Below are 27,468 nucleotides of genomic sequence, written 5' to 3' on the forward strand. Positions count from 1 at the left end.
ATTCTCCCTTCCAAATCATTCCAAATCTACCTGTCAAATCATTCCAATTCTACCTGTCAAATCACTCCAATTCTACCTGTCAAATCATTCCAAATCTACCTGTCAAATCATTCCAATTCCAACAGACAAATCATTCCAATGCTACCTGTCAAATCATTCCAATACGAACTGTGAAATAACTCCAGTTCTAACTGTCAAATCATTCCAATTCTACCAGTCAAATCATTCCAATTCTACCTGTCAAATCATTCCAATTCTACCGGTCAAAACATTCCAATTCTTTCGGTCAAAACATTGCAATTCTTCCGGTCAAATTAATCCAATTCTACCTGTCAAATCATTCCAAATCTACCGGTCAAAACATTCCAATTCTTTCGGTCAAAACATTCCAATTCTTTCGGTCAAAACATTGCAATTCTTCCGGTCAAATTAATCCAATTCTACCTGTCAAATCATTCCAAATCTACATGTCAAATCATTCCAAATCTACCTGTCAAATCATTCCAATTCTACCTGTCAAATCATTCCAATTCTACCTGTCAAATCATTCCAATTCTAACTGTCAAATCATTCCAATTCTAACTGTCAAATCATTCCAATTCTACCAGTCAAATCATTCCAATTCTATCTTTCGAATCATTCCAAATCTACCTGTCAAATCATTCCAAATCTACCTGTCAAATCATTCCAATTCTAACTGTCAAATCATTCCAATTCTAACTGTCAAATCGTTCCAATTCTACCAGTCAAATCATTCCAATTCTATCTTTCGAATCATTCCAAATCTACCTGTCAAATCATTCCAATTCTACCTGTCAAATCATTCCAATTCTACCTGTCAAATCATTCCAATTCTACCTGTCAAATCATTCCAATTCTACCTGTCAAATCATTCCAATTCCAGCAATCAAATCATTCCAATACTAACCGTCAAACCATTCCAACCCTCCCTTCCAAAACATTCCAAATCTACCTCGCAAATCATTCCAATTCTGCCTGTGAAATCATTCCAATTCCAACAGACAAATCATTCCAATACTACCTGTCAAATCATTCCAATACGAACTGTGAAATCATTCCAGTTCTAACTGTGAAATCATTCCAGTTCTAACTGTCAAATCATTCCAGTTCTAACTGTCAAATCATTCCAATTCTACCAGTCATCATTCAAATTCTACCAGTCAAATCATTCCAATTCTACCAGTCAAATCATTCCAATTCTATCTTTCAAATCATTCCAAATCATTCCTATTCTACATGTCAAATCATTCCAATTCTACCTGTCAAATCATTCCAATTCTACATGTCAAATCATTCTAATACTACTTGTCAAATCATTCTTATTCTATCTTTCAAATCATTCCAAATATACCTGTCAAATCATTCCAAATCTACCTGTCAAATCATTCCAATTCTACATGTCAAATCATTCCTATTCTATCTTTCAAATCATTCCAAATCTACATGTCAAATCATTCCAAATCTACCTGTCAAATCATTCCAATTCTACCTGTCAAATCATTCCAATTCTACCTGTCAAATCATTCCAATTCTACCTGTCACATCATTCCAATTCTACATGTCAAATCAGTCCAATTCTAACTGTCAAATCATTCCAATTCTACCAGTCAAATCATTCCAATTCTACCTGTCAAATCATTCCAATTCTACCGGTCAAAACATTCCAATTCTTTCGGTCAAAACATTGCAGTTCTTCCGGTCAAATTAATCCAATTCTACCTGTCAAATCATTCCAAATCTACCGGTCAAAACATTCCAATTCTTTCGGTCAAAACATTCCAATTCTTTCGGTCAAAACATTGCAATTCTTCCGGTCAAATTAATCCAATTCTACCTGTCAAATCATTCCAAATCTACATGTCAAATCATTCCAAATCTACCTGTCAAATCATTCCAATTCTACCTGTCAAATCATTCCAATTCTACCTGTCAAATCATTCCAATTCTAACTGTCAAATCATTCCAATTCTACCAGTCAAATCATTCCAATTCTATCTTTCGAATCATTCCAAATCTACCTGTCAAATCATTCCACATCTACCTGTCAAATCATTCCAATTCTAACTGTCAAATCATTCCAATTCTAACTGTCAAATCGTTCCAATTCTAACAGTCAAATCATTCCAATTCTATCTTTCGAATCATTCCAAATCTACCTGTCAAATCATTCCAATTCTACCTGTCAAATCATTCCAATTCTACATGTCAAATCATTCCAATTCTACCTGTCAAATCATTCTAATACCACTTGTCAAATCATTCCAATTCTCCCTTCCAAATCATTCCAAATCTACCTGTCAAATCATTCCAATTCTGCCTGTCAAATCATTCCATTTCTGCCTTTCAAATCATTCCAAATCCAATTCTACCTGTCAAATCATTCCAATTCTACCTGTCAAATCATTCCAATTCTACCTGTCAAATCATTCCAATTCGACATGTCAAATCATTCCAATTCTACCTCGCAAATCATTCTAATTCTACCTGTGAAATCATTCCAATTCCAACAGACAAATCATTCCAATACTACCTGTCAAATCATTCCAATTCTGCCTGTGAAATCATTCCAATTCCAACAGACAAATCATTTCAATACTACCTGTCAAATCATTCCAATACTAACTGTGAAATTATTCCAGTTCTAACTGTCAAATCATTCCAATTCTACATGTGAAATCATTCCAAGTCTCACTGTCAAATCATTCCAAGTCTCACTGTCAAATCTTTCCAATTCTACCTGTCAAATCATTCCAATTCTACCTGTCAAATCATTCCAAGTCTCACTGTCAAATCATTCTAATTCTACCTGTCAAATCATTCCAATTCTACATATCAAATCATTCCAATTCTACCTGTCAAATCATTTCAATTCTACCTGTCAAATCATTCCAATTCTATCTGTCAAATCATTTTAATTCTACCTGTCAAATCATTCCAATTCTACCTGTCAAATCATTCAAATTCTACCTGTCAAATCATTCAAATTCTACCAGTCAAATCATTCCAATTCTACCAGTCAAATCATTCCAATTCTACCTGTCAAATCATTCTAATACTACTTGTCAAATCATTCTTATTCTATCTTTCAAATCATTCCAAATCTACCTGTCAAATCATTCCAAATCTACCTGTCAAATCATTCCAATTCTACATGTCAAATCATTCCTATTCTATCTTTCAAATCATTCCTATTCTCCCTTCCAAATCATTCCAAATCTACCTGTCAAATCATTCCAATTCTACCTGTCAAATCACTCCAATTCTACCTGTCAAATCATTCCAAATCATTCCTATTCTACATGTCAAATCATTCCAATTCTACCTGTCAAATCATTCCAATTCTACCTGTCAAATCATTCTAATACTACTTGTCAAATCATTCTTATTCTATCTTTCAAATCATTCCAAATCTACCTGTCAAATCATTCCAAATCTACCTGTCAAATCATTCCAATTCTACATGTCAAATCATTCCTATTCTATCTTTCAAATCATTCCTATTCTCCCTTCCAAATCATTCCAAATCTACCTGTCAAATCATTCCAATTCTACCTGTCAAATCACTCCAATTCTACCTGTCAAATCATTCCAAATCTACCTGTCAAATCATTCCAATTCCAACAGACAAATCATTCCAATGCTACCTGTCAAATCATTCCAATACGAACTGTGAAATCACTCCAGTTCTAACTGTCAAATCAGTCCAATTCTAACTGTCAAATCATTCCAATTCTACCAGTCAAATCATTCCAATTCTACCGTTCAAAACATTCCAATTCTTTCGGTCAAAACATTGCAATTCTTCCGGTCAAATTAATCCAATTCTACCTGTCAAATCATTCCAAATCTACCGGTCAAAACATTCCAATTCTTTCGGTCAAAACATTCCAATTCTTTCGGTCAAAACATTGCAATTCTTCCGGTCAAATTAATCCAATTCTACCTGTCAAATCATTCCAAATCTACATGTCAAATCATTCCAAATCTACCTGTCAAATCATTCCAATTCTACCTGTCAAATCATTCCAATTCTACCTGTCAAATCATTCCAATTCTACCTGTCACATCATTCCAATTCTACATGTCAAATCAGTCCAATTCTACCTGTCAAATCATTCCAATTCTACCGGTCAAAACATTCCAATTCTTTCGGTCAAAACATTGCAGTTCTTCCGGTCAAATTAATCCAATTCTACCTGTCAAATCATTCCAAATCTACCGGTCAAAACATTCCAATTCTTTCGGTCAAAACATTCCAATTCTTCCGGTCAAATGAATCCAATTCTACCTGTCAAATCATTCCAAATCTACATGTCAAATCATTCCAAATCTACCTGTCAAATCATTCCAATTCTACCTGTCAAATCATTCCAATTCTACCTGTCAAATCATTCCAATTCTACCCGTCAAATCGTTCCAATTCTACCAGTCAAATCATTCCAATTCTATCTTTCGAATCATTCCAAATCTACCTGTTAAATCATTCCAAATCTACCTGTCAAATCATTCCAATTCTACCTGTCAAATCACTCCAATTCTACCTGTCAAATCATTCCAAATCTACCTGTCAAATCATTCCAATTCCAACAGACAAATCATTCCAATGCTACCTGTCAAATCATTCCAATACGAACTGTGAAATCACTCCAGTTCTAACTGTCAAATCATTCCAATTCTACCAGTCAAATCATTCCAATTCTACCGTTCACAACATTCCAATTCTTTCGGTCAAAACATTGCAATTCTACTGGTCAAATTAATCCAATTCTACCTGTCAAATCATTCCAAATCTACCGGTCAAAACATTCCAATTCTTTCGGTCAAAACATTCCAATTCTTTCGGTCAAAACATTGCAATTCTTCCGGTCAAATTAATCCAATTCTACCTGTCAAATCATTCCAAATCTACATGTCAAATCATTCCAAATCTACCTGTCAAATCATTCCAATTCTACCTGTCAAATCATTCCAATTCTACCTGTCAAATCATTCCAATTCTACCGGTCAAAACATTCCAATTCTTTCGGTCAAAACATTGCAGTTCTTCCGGTCAAATTAATCCAATTCTACCTGTCAAATCATTCCAAATCTACCGGTCAAAACATTCCAATTCTTTCGGTCAAAACATTCCAATTCTTTCGGTCAAAACATTGCAATTCTTCCGGTCAAATTAATCCAATTCTACCTGTCAAATCATTCCAAATCTACATGTCAAATCATTCCAAATCTACCTGTCAAATCATTCCAATTCTAACTGTCAAATCATTCCAATTCTAACTGTCAAATCATTCCAATTCTAACTGTCAAATCGTTCCAATTCTACCAGTCAAATCATTCCAATTCTATCTTTCGAATCATTCCAAATCTACCTGTCAAATCATTCCAATTCTACCTGTCAAATCATTCTAATACCACTTGTCAAATCATTCCAATTCTCCCTTCCAAATCATTCCAAATCTACCTGTCAAATCATTCCAATTCTGCCTGTCAAATCATTCCATTTCTGCCTGTCAAATCATTCCAAATCCAATTCTACCTGTCAAATCATTCCAATTCTACCTGTCAAATCATTCCAATTCTACCTGTCAAATCATTCCAATTCGACATGTCAAATCATTCCAATTCTACCTGTCAAATCATTCCAATTCTATATGTCAAATCATTCCAATTCTACCTGTCAAATCATTCCAATTCTACATGTGAAATCATTCCAATTCTACATGTCAAATCGTTCCAATTCCAGCAATAAAATCATTCCAATACTACCTGTCAAATCATTCCAAATCTACCTCGCAAATCATTCTAATTCTACCTGTGAAATCATTCCAATTCCAACAGACAAATCATTTCAATACTACCTGTTCTACCTGTGAAATCATTCCAATTCCAACAGACAAATCATTTCAATACTACCTGTCAAATCATTCCAATACTAACTGTGAAATTATTCCAGTTCTAACTGTCAAATCATTCCAATTCTACATGTGAAATCATTCCAAGTCTCACTGTCAAATCATTCCAATTCTACCTGTCAAATCATTCCAATTCTACCTGTCAAATCATTCCAAGTCTCACTGTCAAATCATTCTAATTCTACCTGTCAAATCATTCCAATTCTACATATCAAATCATTCCAATTCTACCTGTCAAATCATTCCAATTCTACCTGTCAAATCATTCCAATTCTATATGTCAAATCATTTTAATTCTACCTGTCAAATCATTCCAATTCTACCTGTCAAATCATTCAAATTCTACCTGTCAAATCATTCCAATTCTACATGTCAAATCATTCCCCCTGTTCCTAGACCAGTTAACCCACTGTTCCTAGGCCGTCATTGTAAATAAGAATTTGTTCTTAACTGACTTGCCTGGTTAAATAAAGGTAAAAGAAAATATCGTACTTTTTGGAGAAATGTCCTCTGGTCTGATGAAACAAAAATAGAACTGTTTGGCCATAATGACCATCGTTATGTTTGGAGGAAAAAGAGGAATGCTTTCAAGCTGAAGAACACCATCCCAACCGTGAAGCACAGGGGTGGCAGCATCATGTTGTGGGGGTACTTTGCTGCAGGAGGGACTGGTGCACTTCACAAAATAGATGGCATCATGAGGCAGGAAAATTATGTGGATATATTGAAGCAGCATCTCAAGACATCAGTCAGGAAGTTAAAGCTTGGTCGCAAATGGGTCTTCCAAATGGACAATAACCCCAAGCATACTTCCAAATGGCTTAAGGACAACAAAGTCGAAGTATTGGAGTGGCCATATATTTTTGACCCACTGGGAATATGATGAAAGAAATAAAAGCTGAAATAAATTATTTCTTTCTACTATTATTCTTACATTTCACATTCTTCTTAAAATAAAATGGCGCTGACCCATAACGGATGCAGGCAATGAGGCAGTGATCGCTGAGATGTTGGTTGAAAACAGCAGAGGTGTATTTAGAGGGTCTAGCTAAGACCGAGAACGGGGACAGAAGAATTGGTTGGAGTCTCCGAGCGCGCTGGTGAACGGTAGCTGAAAGTGTCGGCTAGAGATGACATTCCTGCAGGAAGTTGAGGTCTTCTCTGTTGCCAAGTCTACACGAGACGCAGACCTTGTATGAAGTAGTTCAAAAATCCAAGATGCAAATATGAATAGGGAAGAAAAAAAAATGATTGGAACCATCAGGGTTTTGCATTAAAAATAAAACTGTGCCATGGTTCGTCGGACAAAGGCAATGAGGAAAATGAATGATAAACGCAGAAATTATGTAATAAATACAAAGGCTTCATAATTCATAAAGGTTATGTTAACCAACTGCTAATATCTCATAGAACACAACATGTGATCTCCCCAGCCTGTGTTTACTTCAGATCAGATCTTCTCAGCCTGTTTACCTCAGATCAGATCTCCTCAGCCTGTTTACCCCAGATCAGATCTCCTTAGATCAGATCCCCTCAGCCTGTGTTTACCTCAGATCAGATCCCCTCAGCCTGTGTCTACCTCAGATCAGATCTCCTCAGCCTGTGTTTACCTCAGATCAGATCCCCTCAGCCTGTGTTTACCTCAGATCAGATCCCCTCAGCCTGTGTTTACCTCAGATCAGATCTCCTCAGCCTGTGTTTACCTCAGATCAGATCTCCTCAGCCTGTGTTTACCTCAGATCAGATCTCCTCAGCCTGTGTTTACCTCACACCTAATTTTCTGCATTTCTTCCAAAACCCCATTCATTTTCCCCAACGAGCTGTCAGTAAGACTTTGAGAGCTGGTGTAAACCAGCTTGTGTCTGCCATCCTCTGGTAGTCTGGACATGACCTTGAAAGAGGACTTTGGTTGAAAATATTAAGACAATTCTCTTAACGAATTTACTTATCACGATGCATCCTTAAAACCACTCAGAAATAAAACACGACACTTAATTTTGTCAAAACTGTAATGTTTTAATCTTTCTGAACGAAAGATTTTCACAGTATCAAAAGTGAATAATAATAAAAACAGAAACTGAAAGGCCAACTTGTCTTAGGCCGACATTAACGGTATAGTAGACATCTACATTCCACACATTTCAGATCATGTCTTCTAGTTGAATATAAACTGGGATACAAAATTTCAGAAACAGATTTTCTGGAAGGAAAAAATAAAATAAAACATAAAAAAATCACAGAAACTTGAGACATGTTTTTTTGATGACTAACTTGGAATCATCGAAGCACCACTTCTATCGGAAAACATCACTTAAACTATTGATCGTTTTCTGATCAGAAAAGGGAACTCAGAAGATACTGAGTGACAGCAGAGGTTCTTATTGAGATGTATGACCCCAGAAGGGTAAGAGAGTATTGTGAATTTTTGTACCATGGTTGAAATCCTCACCAAACCTCAGTGAGACCAGGTTATCATTGCGGACTTGTTTAAAATGCCCTAAAATCACTTATGTACAAACATTTTTCAACTGAAAAAAAAAAAAGTTGTTAAAATGGACAAGTACAAGTCGTCCCTTCCTGTTTGTCTGTTTTCTTCCGTTGGATACCTAATGAATACAATCCTGTATGTGAAGGAGTTGAGAGATCAAGACAACAGTATGAGGCAGCCATGGTGTAGCATCCCAAATAGCACCCTATTCCCTATATAGTACACTACCCTATGGGCCCTGGTCACAAGTAGTGCACTACCCTATGGGCCCTGGTCACAGGTAGTGCACTATATAGGGAATAGGGTGCCGTTTGAGAAGCAAGACTGTTGAGAACATGGCCACAGTATAGAACCATAATCACAGACCACCATAGGGGAAGATATCAGCTCTGATTAGCAGTTACTTCAACAACCAATGGGAGATATCAGCTCTGATTAGCAGTTACATCAACAACCAATGGGAGATATCAGCTCTGATTAGCAGTTACATCAACAACCAATGGGAGATATCAGCTCTGATTAGCAGTTACATCAACAACCAATGGGAGATATCAGCTCTGATAGCAGTTACATCAACAACCAATGGAAGATATCAGCTCTGATAGCAGTTACATCAACAACCAATGGGAGATATCAGCTCTGATTAGCAGTTACATCAACAACCAATGGGAGATATCAGCTCTGATTAGCAGTTACATCAACAACCAATGGGAGATATCAGCTCTGATAGCAGTTACATCAACAACCAATGGGAGATATCAGCTCTGATAGCAGTTACATCAACAACCAATGGGAGATATCAGCTCTGATAGCAGTTACATCAACAACCAATGGGAGATATCAGCTCTGATAGCAGTTACATCAACAACCAATGGGAGATATCAGCTCTGATTAGCAGTTACATCAACAACCAATGGGAGATATCAGCTCTGATTAGCAGTTACATCAACAACCAATGGGAGATATCAGCTCTGATAGCAGTTACATCAACAACCAATGGGAGATATCAGCTCTGATAGCAGTTACATCAACAACCAATGGGAGATATCAGCTCTGATAGCAGTTACATCAACAACCAATGGGAGATATCAGCTCTGATAGCAGTTACATCAACAACCAATGGGAGATGTAACTTTGAAGCATAAAGAGAAGTATGGAGCATGGCTCGATATCAGAACATGGGGAGGTTGACCACTGAAGATAACCATGACTTATATAGAATATACAGGGGAGAAATCAATCTGGTTTCATTTAACCACATCTTGTGAAGATGTGATTCCAAGTGTTAAACACAGTAACCAGATAAATCTTTTGTTTATTTATTTATTTTAAAAAAAGATTGAGTTTATATTAGTGTCGTTGATTACTTTCCAAACGTTCATTTTTGTTTAAAACACAACCATTTGTCACAATTTCATACAAAATAATAGCATTGTACAAGGGGGTAATGAATCTATCGTTCTGTGTCATCCACTGTCGTTGACTCCTACAGTTTGAGGAACATTGATAAACTACACCATAATGACTTACTCAATGAGGACTCTATGGTTGCACCCTATTCCCTATATAGTGCACTACTTTTCACTATAGCCCTACGGGGTCCTGGTCTAAAGGAGTGCACTACATAGCGAATAGGGCACAATCTTGAACTCAGACTTGATGTTGAAGCTACAAACCATTAAATTAATGAACAGCGTTGGTTCAGCCTGTGATGTCATAATGAGGGGTCACACGTTGGCACAATCAGAGCAGTACGATTTGGGGTCATGAGAGCACATTACCAGGATAGATAACCAACCCACACATGGTGTCCATGACAGTATAGATAACCAACCCACACATGGTGGGGGGGGGTGTCCATGACAGTATAGATAACCAACCCACACATGGTGTCCATGACAGTATAGATAACCAACCCACACATGGTGGGGGGGGGGTGTCCATGACAGTATAGATAACCAACCCACACATGGTGGAGGGGGGTGTCCATGACAGTATAGATAACCAACCCACACATGGTGTCCATGACAGTATAGATAACCAACCCACACATGGTGGAGGGGTGTCCATGACAGTATAGATAACCAACCCACACATGGTGGGGGGGGGGGTGTCCATGACAGTATAGATAACCAACCCACACATGGTGTCCATGACAGTATAGATAACCAACCCACACATGGTGGAGGGGGTGTCCATGACAGTATAGATAACCAACCCACACATGGTGGGGGGGGGGTCCATGACAGTATAGATAACCAACCCACACATGGTGGAGGGGGTGTCCATGACAGTATAGATAACCAACCCACACATGGTGTCCATGACAGTATAGATAACCAACCCACACATGGTGTCCATGACAGTATAGATAACCAACCCACACATGGTGGAGGGGTGTCCATGACAGTATAGATAACCAACCCACACATGGTGTCCATGACAGTATAGATAACCAACCCACACATGGTGGAGGGGGGTGTCCATGACAGTATAGATAACCAACCCACACATGGTGTCCATGACAGTATAGATAACCAACCCACACATGGTGTCCATGACAGTATAGATAACCAACCCACACATGGTGGGGGGGGGGTGTCCATGACAGTATAGATAACCAACCCACACATGGTGTCCATGACAGTATAGATAACCAACCCACACATGGTGGGGGGTGTCCATGACAGTATAGATAACCAACCCACACATGGTGTCCATGACAGTATAGATAACCAACCCACACATGGTGTCCATGACAGTATAGATAACCAACCCACACATGGTGGAGGGGTGTCCATGACAGTATAGATAACCAACCCACACATGGTGGGGGGTGTCCATGACAGTATAGATAACCAACCCACACATGGTGTCCATGACAGTATAGATAACCAACCCACACATGGTGGAGGGGTGTCCATGACAGTATAGATAACCAACCCACACATGGTGGGGGGTGTCCATGACAGTATAGATAACCAACCCACACATGGTGTCCATGACAGTATAGATAACCAACCCACACATGGTGGGGGGTGTCCATGACAATATAATGTGCGCTAACATGACATCCTCCAAACCATAAGACCTATTCTGATCTTAAAATCAACGTAAGATCAACAGTGAACTTAAAATCAACGTAAAATCCTTTAGAGACAATTGATTATCTAAAAGAGTGCCCATAAACAGAGCGCTGTGTGTTGAGGGAGAGATGGGGGAGATTACCCTAAACTAAAGACAGTAAAAGTTCATCGTGGGTCAGTACCTTTAGAGAACAGAAGCACCAAATAGAACCAACCAATAACAATCCAAGAAGGTTTCTACAATGTTAAAATGTCCCACAATTACAATAAAAACACATTTTTATTGTAAAACGGTAACTGTTTTCCATACTACATAGTGAAGTACACAGTAGATCAGAACCAACACCCGTCTTGTGTCTCAACCTGGATCTCTCATCTCCCTCGTTGTGAAACAGCAAAGAGGCGGGTCCTCAGTCGGGCCCGTGTGTGTGAATGATCCCTGGCTGTCAGCCAATAGCATCGCAGTCCTGACCAATGGAAAATGGTGTTGCACCAGGGTTCCTTGGCTTGGTGAGGAAGAAGAGGAAGAGTGGGAATGAGAGAAGGCCTCAGGCCGTCGGGGTTGTATGGACATAGTCACGTTGGGGGGGGGGGGGTTCTGCATTCTAGAACCCGTCAGTTACTGGGCTGCGTTGGAAGGAACCTATTTGAGGGTAAAGTTGGACCAGTTTACTGCAACCTTCTGGCGGGTCTGTTTAGCAGAGTCAAGGCAAAACCTACAGAGAGACGAGAGAAATATCACAACATGGTTCTATTACCAGGAGGCTGGTGGCGCCCCCCCCCCCTCCCTCCCCCAAAAAGTCCAGTTTCCCCAGACAAAGACTAAGTCTAGAATCACTTTTAATGGAGAATGTCTGTTTGGTAAAGCGCCCCCTAAATGTTTCGGATCGTCACCGAGGCCGAGCGTTACCTTTTGAAGTATTCCACCTCACGATCAATCTCATCCATTTCTTTTGGGTCCACGTCTTTAGGGAGAAACACATCGTCTGGGGGAGAAGGAAACAGGACAGAAACATCACAACCAACGAACGGTCACGCTGTCTGATCGCTTTATCATTCACACTGACGTCTCCCTTCCTACATGTATTACACAAGAGACAGTCAACTAGAGGGTTGTCTAAACTAACGTACCTGACATGTCTCCTCTCCTACAACATGTATAACACAAGAGACAGTCAACTAGAGGGTTGTCTAAACTAACGTACCTGACATGTCTCCTCTCCTACAACATGTATTACACAAGAGACAGTCAACGAGAGGGTTGTCTAAACTAACGTACCTGACATGTCTCCTCTCCTACAACATGTATTACACAAGAGACAGTCAACTAGAGGGGTGTCTAAACTAACGTACCTGACATGTCTCCTCTCCTACTACATGTATAACACAAGAGACAGTCAACTAGAGGGGTGTCTAAACTAACGTACCTGACATGTCTCCTCTCCTACTACATGTATAACACAAGAGACAGTCAACTAGAGGGTTGTCTAAACTAACGTACCTGACATGTCTCCTCTCCTACAACATGTATAACACAAGCGACAGTCAACTAGAGGGTTGTCTAAACTAACGTACCTGACATGTCTCCTCTCCTACAACATGTATTACACAAGAGACAGTCAACTAGAGGGGTGTCTAAACTAACGTACCTGACATGTCTCCTCTCCTACAACATGTATTACACAAGAGACAGTCAACTAGAGGGTTGTCTAAACTAACGTACCTGACATGTCTCCTCTCCTACAACATGTATTACACAAGAGACAGTCAACTAGAGGGTTGTCTAAACTAACGTACCTGACATGTCTCCTCTCCTACAACATGTATTACACAAGAGACAGTCAACTAGAGGGTTGTCTAAACTAACGTACCGATGTTGCGGCTGGTTTTCTCTCCCTTGTTCTTGTTCTTCTTATTCTTCCCCTTGGGTTGCTGCTGCTGCTGGGCTTGGTTGTGATTGGCTGAGGTGACAGAGTGACCTTTGGCCTCTTGCTCCTCCCCCTTCCCTCTTTGGGTGCTGGGAGCACCGGTGCTACTCACTGTCCCGTTGGTGGCCTGCTGCCGGGTGGGTCTGGTCTCCTCCGCCCTCCTTGCCCCGGTTCTCTGGCTCTCAGCCGAGTGAGGTGGTGGTTTGGAACCAGAACCAGCCTTAGAACCCACAGCATCAGAACTGTTGGAAACAGTTTTCTGCAACTCCGCAGCTGCTTTGGATCCGGGTCTGGTCTGGTTCTGTTCTGGAGGCAGCTGGTCCTGACGTTGCTGCTTCTTGCCCTTCTTCAGCTTGCCAGCCCCAGCATTAACCCCAGGCGTAGGAGTAGTAATGTTCTTGGGCTCCGCTGGGGTCTCCTCTTTAGGCTTAGCTACCTTAATAGAGGCCTGGGTCTGGATCGACGCAGGGGCCTGGTGTTTATTCTCAGGCCTAGCAGAGAGGCACCTCTCTGGGGAGCGCACCCGGATCAGCTTGGAGAGGCTGGGGGTGGTGTGGAGCCTGTGAACATCCTTCCCCCCAGTACCAACCCCTGGTCCCCCTACCCCAGGTACAGTAGTACTAGCAGGGGTTGAGATGGGGCCAATGGGGGAGTTGTCCCGGGGATGGGCCTCCTCCCAGCCGCTGACCAGGTCCAGGTGGCTCTTGAAGGTACCCAGGGAGAGAGGGGCCAGGTCAAGGTCTATCTGCTGCAGGTCAGAGCAGGAGGAGCCGTTGAGGTGGGAGAGAAGATGGTTGCCCTCCAGAGTAGCAGCCTTCTTCGGGAAGTCATTCACATCCAGGTTGAGGTCGTACATGGAGAACGACGCACGGATAGAGTCCTGCAAGGTCGAAGGTCAACGTTGTTATTTTAGAAAAGAGAAGAAAAGCAGCAATAAGTTTAATAAACCAACATTTAAACTGCCAGTTTAATAAACCAACATTTAAACTGCCAGTTTAATAAACCAACATTTAAACAGCTAAACTGCCAGTTTAATAAACCAACATTTAAACTGCCAGTTTAATAAACCAACATTTAAACTGCTAAACTGCCAGTTTAATAAACCAACATTTAAACTGCCAGTTTAATAAACCAACATTTAAACTGCCAGTTTAATAAACCAACATTTAAACTGCCAGTTTAATAAACCAACATTTAAACTGCTAAACTGCCAGTTTAATAAACCAACATTTAAACTGCCAGTTTAATAAACCAACATTTAAACTGCCAGTTTAATAAACCAACATTTAAACTGCCAGTTTAATAAACCAACATTTAAACTGCCAGTTTAATAAACCAACATTTAAACTGCCAGTTTAATAAACCAACATTTAAACTGCCAGTTTAATAAACCAACATTTAAACTGCCAGTTTAATAAACCAACATTTAAAACTGCTAAACTGCCAGTTTAATAAACCAACGATTAAACAGCTAAACTGCCAGTTTAATAAACCAACATTTAAAACTGCTAAACTGCCAGTTTAATAAACCAACATTTAAACAGCTAAACTGCCAGTTTAATAAACCAACATTTAAAACTGCTAAACTGCCAGTTTAATAAACCAACATTTAAACAGCTAAACTGCCAGTTTAATAAACCAACATTTAAACAGCTAAACTGCCAGTTTAATAAACCAACGATTAAACTGCCAGTTTAATAAACCAACATTTAAACTGCCAGTTTAATAAACCAACATTTAAACTGCCAGTTTAATAAACCAACATTTAAACAGCTAAACTGCCAGTTTAATGAACCAACATTTAAAACTGCCGGTTTAATAAACCAACATTTAAACTGCCGGTTTAATAAACCAACATTTAAACAGCTAAACTGCCAGTTTAATAAACCAACATTTAAACTGCTAAACTGCCAGTTTAATAAACCAACATTTAAACTGCCGGTTTAATAAACCAACATTTAAACTGCCAGTTTAATAAACCAACATTTAAAACTGCTAAACTGCCAGTTTAATAAACCAACGATTAAACAGCTAAACTGCCAGTTTAATAAACCAACATTTAAAACTGCTAAACTGCCAGTTTAATAAACCAACATTTAAACAGCTAAACTGCCAGTTTAATAAACCAACATTTAAAACTGCTAAACTGCCAGTTTAATAAACCAACATTTAAACAGCTAAACTGCCAGTTTAATAAACCAACGATTAAACAGCTAAACTGCCAGTTTAATAAACCAACATTTAAACAGCTAAACTGCCAGTTTAATAAACCAACATTTAAAACTGCTAAACTGCCAGTTTAATAAACCAACGATTAAACAGCTAAACTGCCAGTTTAATAAACCAACGATTAAACAGCTAAACTGCCAGTTTAATAAACCAACGATTAAAACTGCTAAACTGCCAGTTTAATAAACCAACGATTAAACAGCTAAACTGCCAGTTTAATAAACCAACGATTAAAACTGCTAAACTGCTAGTTTAATAAACCAACGATTAAAACTGCTAAACTGCTAGTTTAATAAACCAACGATTAAACAGCTAAACTGCTAGTTTAATAAACCAACATTTAAACTGCCAGTTTAATAAACCAACATTTAAACAGCTAAACTGCCAGTTTAATAAACCAACATTTAAACAGCTAAACTGCCAGTTTAATAAACCAACATTTAAACAGCTAAACTGCCAGTTTAATAAACCAACATTTAAACTGCCAGTTTAATAAACCAACATTTAAACTGCCAGTTTAATAAACCAACATTTAAACTGCCAGTTTAATAAACCAACATTTAAACAGCTAAACTGCCAGTTTAATAAACCAACATTTAAACAGCTAAACTGCCAGTTTAATAAACCAACATTTAAACAGCTAAACTGCCAGTTTAATAAACCAACATTTAAACTGCCAGTTTAATAAACCAACATTTAAACTGCCAGTTTAATAAACCAACATTTAAACAGCTAAACTGCCAGTTTAATAAACCAACATTTAAACAGCTAAACTGCCAGTTTAATAAACCAACGATTAAACAGCTAAACTGCCAGTTTAATAAACCAACGATTAAACAGCTAAACTGCCAGTTTAATAAACCAACGATTAAAACTGCTAAACTGCCAGTTTAATAAACCAACGATTAAACAGCTAAACTGCCAGTTTAATAAACCAACGATTAAAACTGCTAAACTGCTAGTTTAATAAACCAACGATTAAAACTGCTAAACTGCTAGTTTAATAAACCAACGATTAAACAGCTAAACTGCTAGTTTAATAAACCAACATTTAAACTGCCAGTTTAATAAACCAACATTTAAACAGCTAAACTGCCAGTTTAATAAACCAACGATTAAACAGCTAAACTGCCAGTTTAATAAACCAACATTTAAACAGCTAAACTGCCAGTTTAATAAACCAACATTTAAACAGCTAAACTGCCAGTTTAATAAACCAACATTTAAACAGCTAAACTGCCAGTTTAATAAACCAACAGGCAGAAATAATGCAGTGGGACTTGAGGTTACACCATCAGCTGGAACGGTGTAACCCTTTCCTCAGCGGAGGGATGGTGTCCCCTATCCTCAGCGGAGGGATGGTGTCCCCTTTCCTCAGCAGAGGGACGGTGTCCCCTTTCCTTAGCAGAGGGACGGTGTCCCCTTTCCTCAGCAGAGGGACGGTGTCCCCTTTCCTTAGCAGAGGGATGGTGTCCCCTTTCCTCAGCAGAGGGACGGTGTCCCCTTTCCTTAGCAGAGGGACGGTGTCCCCTTTCCTCAGCAGAGGGACGGTGTCCCCTTTCCTCAGTGGAGGGACAGTGTCCCCTTTCCCCAGCGGAGGGACGGTGTCCCCTTTCCTCAGCGGAGGGACAGGGATAATGTAATGTACTGGGTCTATGGCCTACTGAGCATAGCCAATATGCAGGGATAATGTACTGGGCCTATAGCCTACTGAGCATAGCCAATATGCAGTGATAATGTACTGGGCCTATGGCCTACTGAGCATAGCCAATATGCAGGGATAATGTACTGGGCCTATAGCCTACTGAGCATAGTCAATATGCAGGGATAATGTACTGGGCCTATAGCCTACTGAGCATAGCCTATATGCAGTGATAATGTAATGTACTGGGTCTATGGCCTACTGAGCATAGCCAATATGCAGTGATAATGTACTGGGCCTATAGCCTACTGAGCATAGCCAATATACAGTGATAATGTATTGGGTCTATAGCCTACTGAGCATAGCCAATATGCAGGGATAATGTATTGGGCCTATAGCCTACTGAGCATAGCCAATATGCAGGGATAATGTACTGAGCCTATGGCCTACTGAGCATAGCCAATATGCAGTGATAATGTACTGGGCCTATAGCCTACTGAGCATAGCCAATATGCAGGGATAATGTACAGAGCCTATAGCCTACTGAGCATAGCCAATATGCAGTGATAATGTACTGAGCCTAAAGCCTGCTGAGCATAGCCAATATGCAGGGATAATGTACTAAGCCTATAGCCTACTGAGCATAGCCAATATGCAGGGATAATGTACTGAGCCTAAAGCCTACTGAGCATAGCCAATATGCAGGGATAATGTACTGAGCCTATAGCCTACTGAGCATAGCCAATATGCAGGGATAATGTACTGAGCCTATAGCCTACTGAGCATAGCCAATATGCAGGGATAATGTACTGAGCCTATAGCCTACTGAGCATAGCCAATATGCAGTGATAATGTACTGGGCCTATAGCCTACTGAGCATAGCCAATATGCAGGGATAATGTACAGAGCCTATAGCCTACTGAGCATAGCCAATATGCAGGGATAATGTACAGAGCCTATAGCCTACTGAGCATAGCCAATATGCAGGGATAATGTACTGAGCCTATAGCCTACTGAGCATAGCCAATATGCAGTGATAATGTACTGAGCCTATAGCCTACTGAGCATAGCCAATATGCAGTGATAATGTACTGAGCCTATAGCCTACTGAGCATAGCCAATATGCAGTGATAATGTACTGGGCCTATAGCCTACTGAGCATAGCCAATATGCAGGGATAATGTACAGAGCCTATAGCCTACTGAGCATAGCCAATATGCAGGGATAATGTACTGAGCCTATAGCCTACTGAGCATATCCAATATGCAGGGATAATGTACTGAGCCTATAGCCTACTGAGCATAGCCAATATGCAGGGATAATGTACTGAGCCTATAGCCTACTGAGCATAGCCAATATGCAGGGATAATGTACTGAGCATAGCCAATATGCAGGGATAATGTACTGAGCCTAGCCAATATGCAGGGATAATGTACTGAGCATAGCCAATATGCAGGGATAATGTACTGAGCATAGCCAATATGCAGGGATAATGTACTGAGCATAGCCAATATGCAGGGATAATGTACTGAGCATAGCCAATATGCAGGGATAATGTACCGAGCATAGCCAATATGCAGGGATAATGTACCGAGCATAGCCAATATGCCGGGATAATGTACCGAGCATAGCCAATATGCAGGGATAATGTACCGAGCATAGCCAATATGCAGGGATAATATACTGAGCATAGCCAATATGCAGGGATAATATACTGAGCATAGCCAATATGCAGGGATAATGTACTGAGCATAGCCAATATGCAGGGATAATGTACTGAGCATAGCCAATATGCAGGGATAATGTACTGAGCATAGCCAATATGCAGGAATAATGTACTGAGCATAGCCAATATGCAGGGATAATGTACTGACCCTACTGCACAAAACTCACTACAGAACTGTTTTTAAATAGGTTAATGTTGCATAGGTTTACGTTGATTTAAAAAACAGTAGATCTAGGTAGTATGAGAGGCTACATACAGACAGACACCTGTTAGTCCGGCTGATTGAGGTAGTATGTACATGTAGATATGGTTAAAGTGACTATATACAGTAGAGAGGCTATATAGAGTAGAGAGGCTATATAGAGTAGAGAGGCTATATACAGTAGAGAGGCTATATAGAGTATAGAGACTATATACAGTAGAGGCCATATACAGTATAGAGACTATATACAGTAGAGAGGCTATAGAGTATAGAGACTATATACAGACACCTGTTAGTCAGGCTGATTGAGGTAGTATGTACATGTAGATATGGTTAAAGTGACTATATACAGTAGAGAGGCTATATACAGTAGAGAGGCTATATACGGTAGAGAGGCTATATACAGTAGAGAGGCTATATAGAGTAGAGAGGCTATATAGAGTAGAGAGGCTATATAGAGTAGAGAGGCTATATAGAGTATAGAGACTATATACAGTAGAGGCCATATACAGTATAGAGACTATATACAGTAGAGAGGCCATATACAGTATAGAGACTATATACAGTAGAGAGGCTATAGAGTATAGAGACTATATACAGACACCTGTTAGTCAGGCTGATTGAGGTAGTATGTACATGTAGATATGGTTAAAGTGACTATATACAGTAGAGAGGCTATATACAGTAGAGAGGCTATATACAGTAGAGAGGCTATATAGAGTAGAGAGGCTATATACAGTAGAGAGGCTATATACAGTAGAGGCTATATACAGTAGTGAGTTTATATACAATAGAGAGGCTATAACAGTACTTCACAACCCCCTACGCCTATTTCACAGTGCCCTATTTCACAGTGCCCTACGCCTATTTCACAGTGCCCTACACCTATTTCACAGTGCCCTATTTCACAGTGCCCTACGCCTATTTCACAGTGCCCTACGCCTATTTCACAGTGCCCTATTTCACAGCGCCCTACGCCTATTTCACAGTGCCCTATTTCACAGTGCCCTATTTCACAGTGCCTTACGCCTATTTCACAGTGCCCTACGCCTATTTCACAGCGCCCTATTTCACAGCGCCCTACGCCTATTTCACAGTGCCCTATTTCACAGTGCCCTGCGCCTATTTCACAGCGCCCTATGCCTATTTCACAGTGCCCTATTTCACAGTGCCCTACACCTATTTCACAGTGCCCTACGCCTATTTCACAGTGCCCTATTTCACAGTGCCCTACGCCTATTTCACAGTGCCCTACGCCTATTTCACAGTGCCCTATTTCACAGTGCCCTATTTCACAGCGCCCTACGCCTATTTCACAGTGCCCTACGCCTATTTCACAGTGCCCTACGCCTATTTCACAGCGCCCTATTTCACAGCGCCCTATTTCACAGCGCCCTATTTCACAGTGCCCTACGCCTATTTCACAGCGCCCTATTTCACAGTTCCCTATTTCACAGTGCCCTACATATGGACAGTGATCATGCGACTCCCAAATGGCACCCTGTTTCCTATATAGTGCACTACCATGGGCCCTGGTCAACAGTCAACAGTGCATAATTTAGGGAATAGGGTGCCTACCCTTAGGGACTCAGATATCCTTACCTTGATGGTGTTCTTGATCTCCTCTAGCCGAGAAGTCAGGAAGGAGTTGACCCTCTCTAGTTCCAGCTGGGGCCACTCCAGCAGCCGACTAGCCTCCGGGCCCTCACCGTACTCCACATCCTCCTCCTCCTCCTCCAGGCTGAGGTGGTCTGGGTCCTCACTGGGCTCTGGAGGGGTGGAGGGGGGGTCGCTACCAGCTCCCTCACCATCACCACTACCCGCCTGGGTCTGCTTCTCCTGAGGTGGGGTGAGGCAGACGGTCAGACGGACACGGTCAGACAGTCAGACATACAGTTAGACAGTCAGACAGACGGTTAGACAGTCAGACAGACGGTTAGACAGTCAGACAGACGGTTAGACAGTCAGACAGACGGTTAGACAGTCAGACAGACGGTTAGACAGGCGGTTAGACGGTCAGACAGAGAGTTCGACAGTCAGATAGACGGTCAGACAGACAGTCAGACAGACGGTTAGACAATCAGACAGAGACAGACAGTCGGTTAGACAGTCAGACAGAAATACAGAGACAGACAGACGGTTAAGACAATCAGACAGACATACAGAGATAGACAGACGGTTAGACAGTCAGACAGACGGTTAGACAGTCAGACAGACGGTTAGACAGTCAGACAGACGGTTAGACAGTCAGACAGACGGTTAGACAGTCAGACAGACGGTTAGACAGTCAGACAGACGGTTAGACGGTCAGACAGACGGTTAGACGGTCAGACAGACGGTTAGACGGTCAGACAGACGGTTAGACGGTCTAACAGACGGTGTGACGGTCAGACAGACGGTCAGACGGTCAGACAGACGGTCAGACAGACGGTCAGACAGACGGTCAGACAGACGGTCAGACAGACGGTCAGACAGTCAGACAGACGGTTAGACAGTCAGACAGACGGTTAGACAGTCAGACAGACGGTTAGACAGTCAGACAGACGGTTAGACAGTCAGACAGACGGTTAGACAGTCAGACAGACGGTTAGACAGTCAGACAGACAGACAGATGGTTAAACGGTCAGACAGACGGTCAGACAGACAGATGGTTAGACCGTCAGACAGATGAGTACTGAGACAGACAGAAAACATCTAATTACAACTATGAAAATGTGGTTACTTCCCATTATAAATTAATTATTGGCAAATAAACACGGAGCGTCCTGTCCAGGGGGTGTCCTGTACATCAGAAACAGGAGATAGACTAGTGTCCTGTCCAGGGGGTGTCCTGTACATCAGAAACAGGAGATAGACTAGTGTCCTGTCCAGGGGGTGTCCTGTACATCAAGCTGTCTCACTACAGAAACAGGAGAGAGACTAGTGTCCTGTCCAGGGGGGTGTCCTGTACATCAGAAACAGGAGACAGACTAGTGTCCTGTCCAGGGGGGTGTCCTGTACATCAGAAACAGGAGATAGACTAGTGTCCTGTCCAGGGGGTGTCCTGTACATCAAGCTGTCTCACTACAGAAACAGGAGACAGACTAGTGTCCTGTCCAGGGGGTGTCCTGGTACATCAAGCTGTCTCACTACAGAAACAGGAGATAGACTAGTGTCCTGTTCAGGGGGTGTCCTGGTACATCAAGCTGTCTCACTACAGAAACAGGAGAGAGACTAGTGTCCTGTCCAGGGGGTGTCCTGTACATCAGAAACAGGAGACAGACTAGTGTCCTGTCCAGGGGGTGTCCTGTACATCAGAAACAGGAGATAGACTAGTGTCCTGTCCAGGGGGTGTCCTGTACATCAAGCTGTCTCACTACAGAAACAGGAGACAGACTAGTGTCCTGTCCAGAGGGTGTCCTGTACATCAGAAACAGGAGACAGACTAGTGTCCTGTCCATTGGGTGTCCTGTACATCAGAAACAGGAGACAGACTAGTGTCCTGTCCAGGGGGTGTCCTGTACATCAATTTACATTTTTAAATGTAACCTTCATTTAACTAGTCAGCAAGTCCGTTCTTATTTACATAAACCCTATCGGAACCCCAATCACGGCCGGTTGTGATAGAGCCTGGATACGAACCAGGGTCTGTAGTGACGCCTCTAGCACAGAGATGCCTTAGACCGCTGAACCAGGGTCTGTAGTGACGCCTCTAGCACAGAGATGCCTTAGACCGCTGAACCAGGGTCTGTAGTGACGCCTCTAGCACAGAGATGCCTTAGACCTCTGAACCAGGGTCTGTAGTGACGCCTCTAGCACTGAGATGCAGTGCCTTCGACCTCTGAACCAGGGTCTGTAGTGACGCCTCTAACACTGAGATGCAGTGCCGTAGACCGCTGAACCAGGGTCTGTAGTGACGCCTCTAGCACTGAGATGCAGTGCCTTAGACCTCTGAACCAGGGTCTGTAATGACGCCTCTAGCACTGCTGAGATGCCTTAGACCTCTGAACCAGAGTCTGTAGTGACTCATCTAGCACTGATGCCTTAGACCTCTGAACCAGGGTCTGTAGTGACGCCTCTAGCACTGAGATGCCTTAGACCTCTGAACCAGGGTCTGTAGTGACGCCTCTAGCACCGAGATGCCTTAGACCTCTGAACCAGGGTCTGTAGTGACGCCTCTAGCACTGCTGAGATGCCTTAGACCTGTGAACCAGGGTCTGTAGTGACGCCTCTAGCACTGAGATGCAGTGCCTTAGAACTCTGAACCAGGGTCAGTAGTGACGCCTCTAGCACTGAGATGCCTTAGACCTCTGAACCAGGGTCTGTAGTGACACCTCTAGCACAGAGATGCCTTAGACCTCTGAACCAGGGTCAGTAGTGACGCCTCTAGCACTGAGATGCCTTAGACCTCTGAACCAGGGTCTGTAGTGACGCCTCTAGCACTGAGATGCCTTAGACCTCTGAACCAGGGTCTGTAGTGACACCTCTAGCACTGAGATGCCTTAGACCTCTGAACCACTCGGGAGACCAAGCTGCCTCACGAAACAGAAACAGGCGACTACTACAAATATGAAGTACATCCACATGTAGACGTCCCAAACAAACACCAATACTTTAAGATGTATTAACTGATCTGTATTGGTGACTATTCCCACCACGTCATGTGACATCACCTTCTTCTTCTGTTTATGGCGTGCCCGCTTGGCAGCCTTAGCGCTGTTGGCTGGTTTGTGCTCTGAGGAGTTGATGAAGTCCAGCAGCTCGTCCACGTCTCGGTGGTCGATGGAGGTGGACACGGCCGGGTCAGAGTCCCGTCTCTGGGGAAGACACTCCTCCTTACGACGCGTCAGCCGGGACCGGAGCTTCTCTCGGATCTCTGTGTAGTTACGGCTGGTCGGAGCCGCCGGGGGCTAGAGGGATGGACAGGATATGATCAGAGGAGAGATAACCCTTATTTAATAGGATGCGTTTCATTTCAATATCTTTCTGTCTTCCTTTGCCCTTTGGTCACTCCCCTTTAGACATCTGTAAAGGTTGGATAGGTGACAGTAACATGGCAGAAACTAGTTGGAGAGTACACCTATCCAGCCATCTCAGATGTAGAGGAAGGATGGCAGAAGGGAGGAGAGCATCTTTGTGGATTGAAACCCGAGCCATAATCTTTTTGTTGTTGTATGTTTATTGGCTAGAGAGAGAGACCAAGATGAAAAGGTAGGAGAGAGAGAGTGTTGAAAGAGCAGAGGGTTGGATTCCGACCCATGCTGGCAGTGGTACATCGTACACGTGCAACACAGGCAGCGGGTTAAGACTGTTGGACCGCCCGAAGGTCACCGGATGGCACATTTAACAACCAAATGGGTTTACATTTGGCCCCAACGTGAACACAATGTTTGCCAAGTGAAAAGCCAAGTGCTCCATACATTCAATCACAATCCATTACTAAAGAGACGGACCGCTCTGTGTCCAAAGAACTTACTTTTGTCACTCACTGTTTATACTGTTCATGCTTTTAATGCTATTTCAATAAATGACTAAGTGTGCCATACTATAAATTAGGAATGAGAATTGCCAGGGACCTCACAATTCTATATGTATTGCGATTTGAGACTGTGATTTTATTGTGATTCGAGACTGTGATTTTATTGCGATTCGAGACCCTGATTTTATTGCGATTCGAGACCCTGATTTTATTGCGATTCGAGAACCCTGATTTTATTGTGATTCGAGACTGATTTTATTGTGATTCGAGACTGTGATTTTATTGCGATTCGAGACCCTGATTTTATTGTGATTCGAGACTGTGATTTTATTGCGATTCAAGACTGATTTTATTGTGATTCGAGACTGTGATTTTATTGCGATTAGAGACTGTGATTTTATTGCGATTAGAGACTGTGATTTTATTGCGATTCGAGACTGTGATTTTATTGTGATTCGAGACTGTGATTTTATTGCGATTCGAGACTGTGGTTTTATTGTGATTCGAGACCCTGATTTTATTGCGACTCGATGTCCCAAACATATTGGCCGTGAGGCTGTCTACGAGAGCCTGTCAGATGACTGACTCATTGTTTGAGGTAAAAGCAATAATATTTTTGTGGAAATTGTGATTTTGGTTGTTTTGGATACTTTAAAACCATTTTCATTATAGTAATTATTTAGCATGCTCAATGTGAAAACGCAAGCTCAAACTTCCCTGAGAGAGTGTCGCAGCCGACACTCAAGATAACATGCTATAAATCAATGACGTTTGGCTGGTTTAGACACAGAATAATTAGCTAGCTAGTAATGTAGTAAGATAAAGTTGTCATTCACAATCAACTATTTTTATTTTGTCTACAGGTAGGCCTATTGATCGGTGTGTAGGCCCATTGATCGGTGTGTAGGCCCATTGATCATGGCTCACCTTCCTCCCATTGATCAGTGTGTAGGCCCATTGATCGGTGTGTAGGCCCATTGATCGGTGTGTAGGCCCATTGATCGGTGTGCAGGCCCATTGATCGGTGTGCAGGCCCATTGATCGGTGTGCAGGCCCATTGATCGGTGTGTAGGCCTATTGATCCGTGGGTAGGCCTATTGATCCGTGGGTAGGCCTATTGATCAGTGGGTAGGCCTATTGATCAGTGGGTAGGCCTATTGATCAGTAGGTAGGCCTATTGATCAGTTGGTAGGCCTATTGATCAGTTGGTAGGCCTATTGATCAGTAGGTAGGCCTATCAGCTGGTCATAATGACATGAAAAGTGAACACAACATATGAACAGTATTGCAGTAATTTCAGCAGTTCAGAATGATCTAGATTTTAGGTAGCAACGCAACTGATATCCTATTCTAAAAACTTGCTCATAATGTCATTTTGAGCCCTGGCCACTCCCCTCACAGATGGAAAAGCATTGGATAGGTGTATATGAATTACCTACCAACACAGTTACACCAATCCACTGCTTTTCATCTTTGAGGGGGTGTGACCGAGTGCTCAGGGGATTGGGCTCCTGTCATCTTAACCCACCCAGTCTTTTTCTAGTTGAAGCTGACTTCTCAGATAAATAGCCATGTTGCTTGTTGTCTGATTTAGCTAGCTAGTTGTCATTACGTTGAACTGACAGTATTCTCTGGGATTACCACTACTTTACAATCGTCTTGTCACCTCATCACGGATGGAGAGATCAAATTTCAAATGAGAGTGTCTTCAATGAGGAGCCAGAAAGGTATGTTAAGCTAATTAGCTAGCTAGCTAAGTACACCACAAATGGCATGTACATGCTCAACTGCATATGCAGGGCTGCTTCTATTGGTCGAAACTCCGCATCGCAGAACACAAGGCTGCTTCTATTGGTCGAAACTCCACATCGCAGAACACAAGGCTGCTTCTATTGGTCGAAACTCCACATCGCAGAACACAAGGCTGCTTCTATTGGTCGAAACTCCACATCGCAGAACACAAGGCTGCTATTAGAAATCAAAACACAGACCATCGAAGCCAACCATGGCTCACCTTCCTCCCTGCGCTTCGTAAACCATAGAACACGTTTCACCAAGAGGAGGGGACATCGCACGTAAACTAATTCCTTTGACCCCAAGGCTTGGTTTTTGCTCTGACATACACTGTCAACTGTGGGACATTATATAGACAGGCCAAGTTGTAGAAACATCTCCAATCAAGTTGTACAAACACCTCAAGGATGATCAATGGAAACAGGATGCACCTGAGCTCAATTTCAAGTCTCAAAGCAAAGGGTCTGAATTTTTTTATATATTTTTTTACCTTTATCTAACTCCTATTGATTAACAAAGACACTCTTATTATTAGCATTATTGTTGTGTGCTAGAATTTGCCGTTCTTCTTCTCTTCCATTGTTGTGTCATAATGGGGCCACTGGGCCAGACAGACCTTGGTGAGAGTGAAACCTCTTGACTTCTTCTCTTTCTCCCAAGCCCCACCTCACAACAACAACAACAACAAAGATGATCACTTCTTTCCTCTCTGACAAAACGGGTTCAACTCGATATTTCTATTTGAGGTTTGGTCCAACATTAAGGGTCATAAGGACACTAACACATGGAGACGCACTGTAATAGAGAAGTTAAAACAAGGTGGTTGGAAAGGTTGTTGTTTTCACCTCCTCAGATTTCGGGCAGAGCAGACTACTAAAACGGATGTACGATTGAACTTTCATTCAGGAAAATGAAATGCTCCGTTTGTCCAGTGAGCATTACGGTACCCTGTCTCTAATAGAGTACTGATGGAAAGGTTAAC

The 27,468-nt window shown here is 41.7% G+C and overlaps 1 protein-coding gene across 1 annotated transcript in view; it reads right to left on the bottom strand.

Annotated features, from left to right (window-relative positions):
* Positions 1–7,928: 7,928 nt before the first annotated feature.
* The window catches only part of LOC139391049 (protein FAM193B-like), a 38,508-nt gene continuing 18,968 nt past the window's right edge, over positions 7,929–27,468 (bottom strand). Inside the window, exons 7-11 of the mRNA XM_071138531.1 lie at positions 23,887–24,123; positions 20,837–21,073; positions 13,379–14,315; positions 12,418–12,493; positions 7,929–12,223 (exon numbers count right to left, since the gene is read on the bottom strand). Coding sequence (XP_070994632.1) covers positions 12,151–12,223; positions 12,418–12,493; positions 13,379–14,315; positions 20,837–21,073; positions 23,887–24,123 — 1,560 coding nt within the window. The 3' untranslated portion in view covers positions 7,929–12,150. The remainder of the gene's footprint in view (positions 12,224–12,417; positions 12,494–13,378; positions 14,316–20,836; positions 21,074–23,886; positions 24,124–27,468) is intronic.

Source organism: Oncorhynchus clarkii, chromosome 31 (assembly GCF_045791955.1).
Source record: "Oncorhynchus clarkii lewisi isolate Uvic-CL-2024 chromosome 31, UVic_Ocla_1.0, whole genome shotgun sequence".
Classification (NCBI taxonomy): Eukaryota; Metazoa; Chordata; class Actinopteri; order Salmoniformes; family Salmonidae; genus Oncorhynchus; species Oncorhynchus clarkii.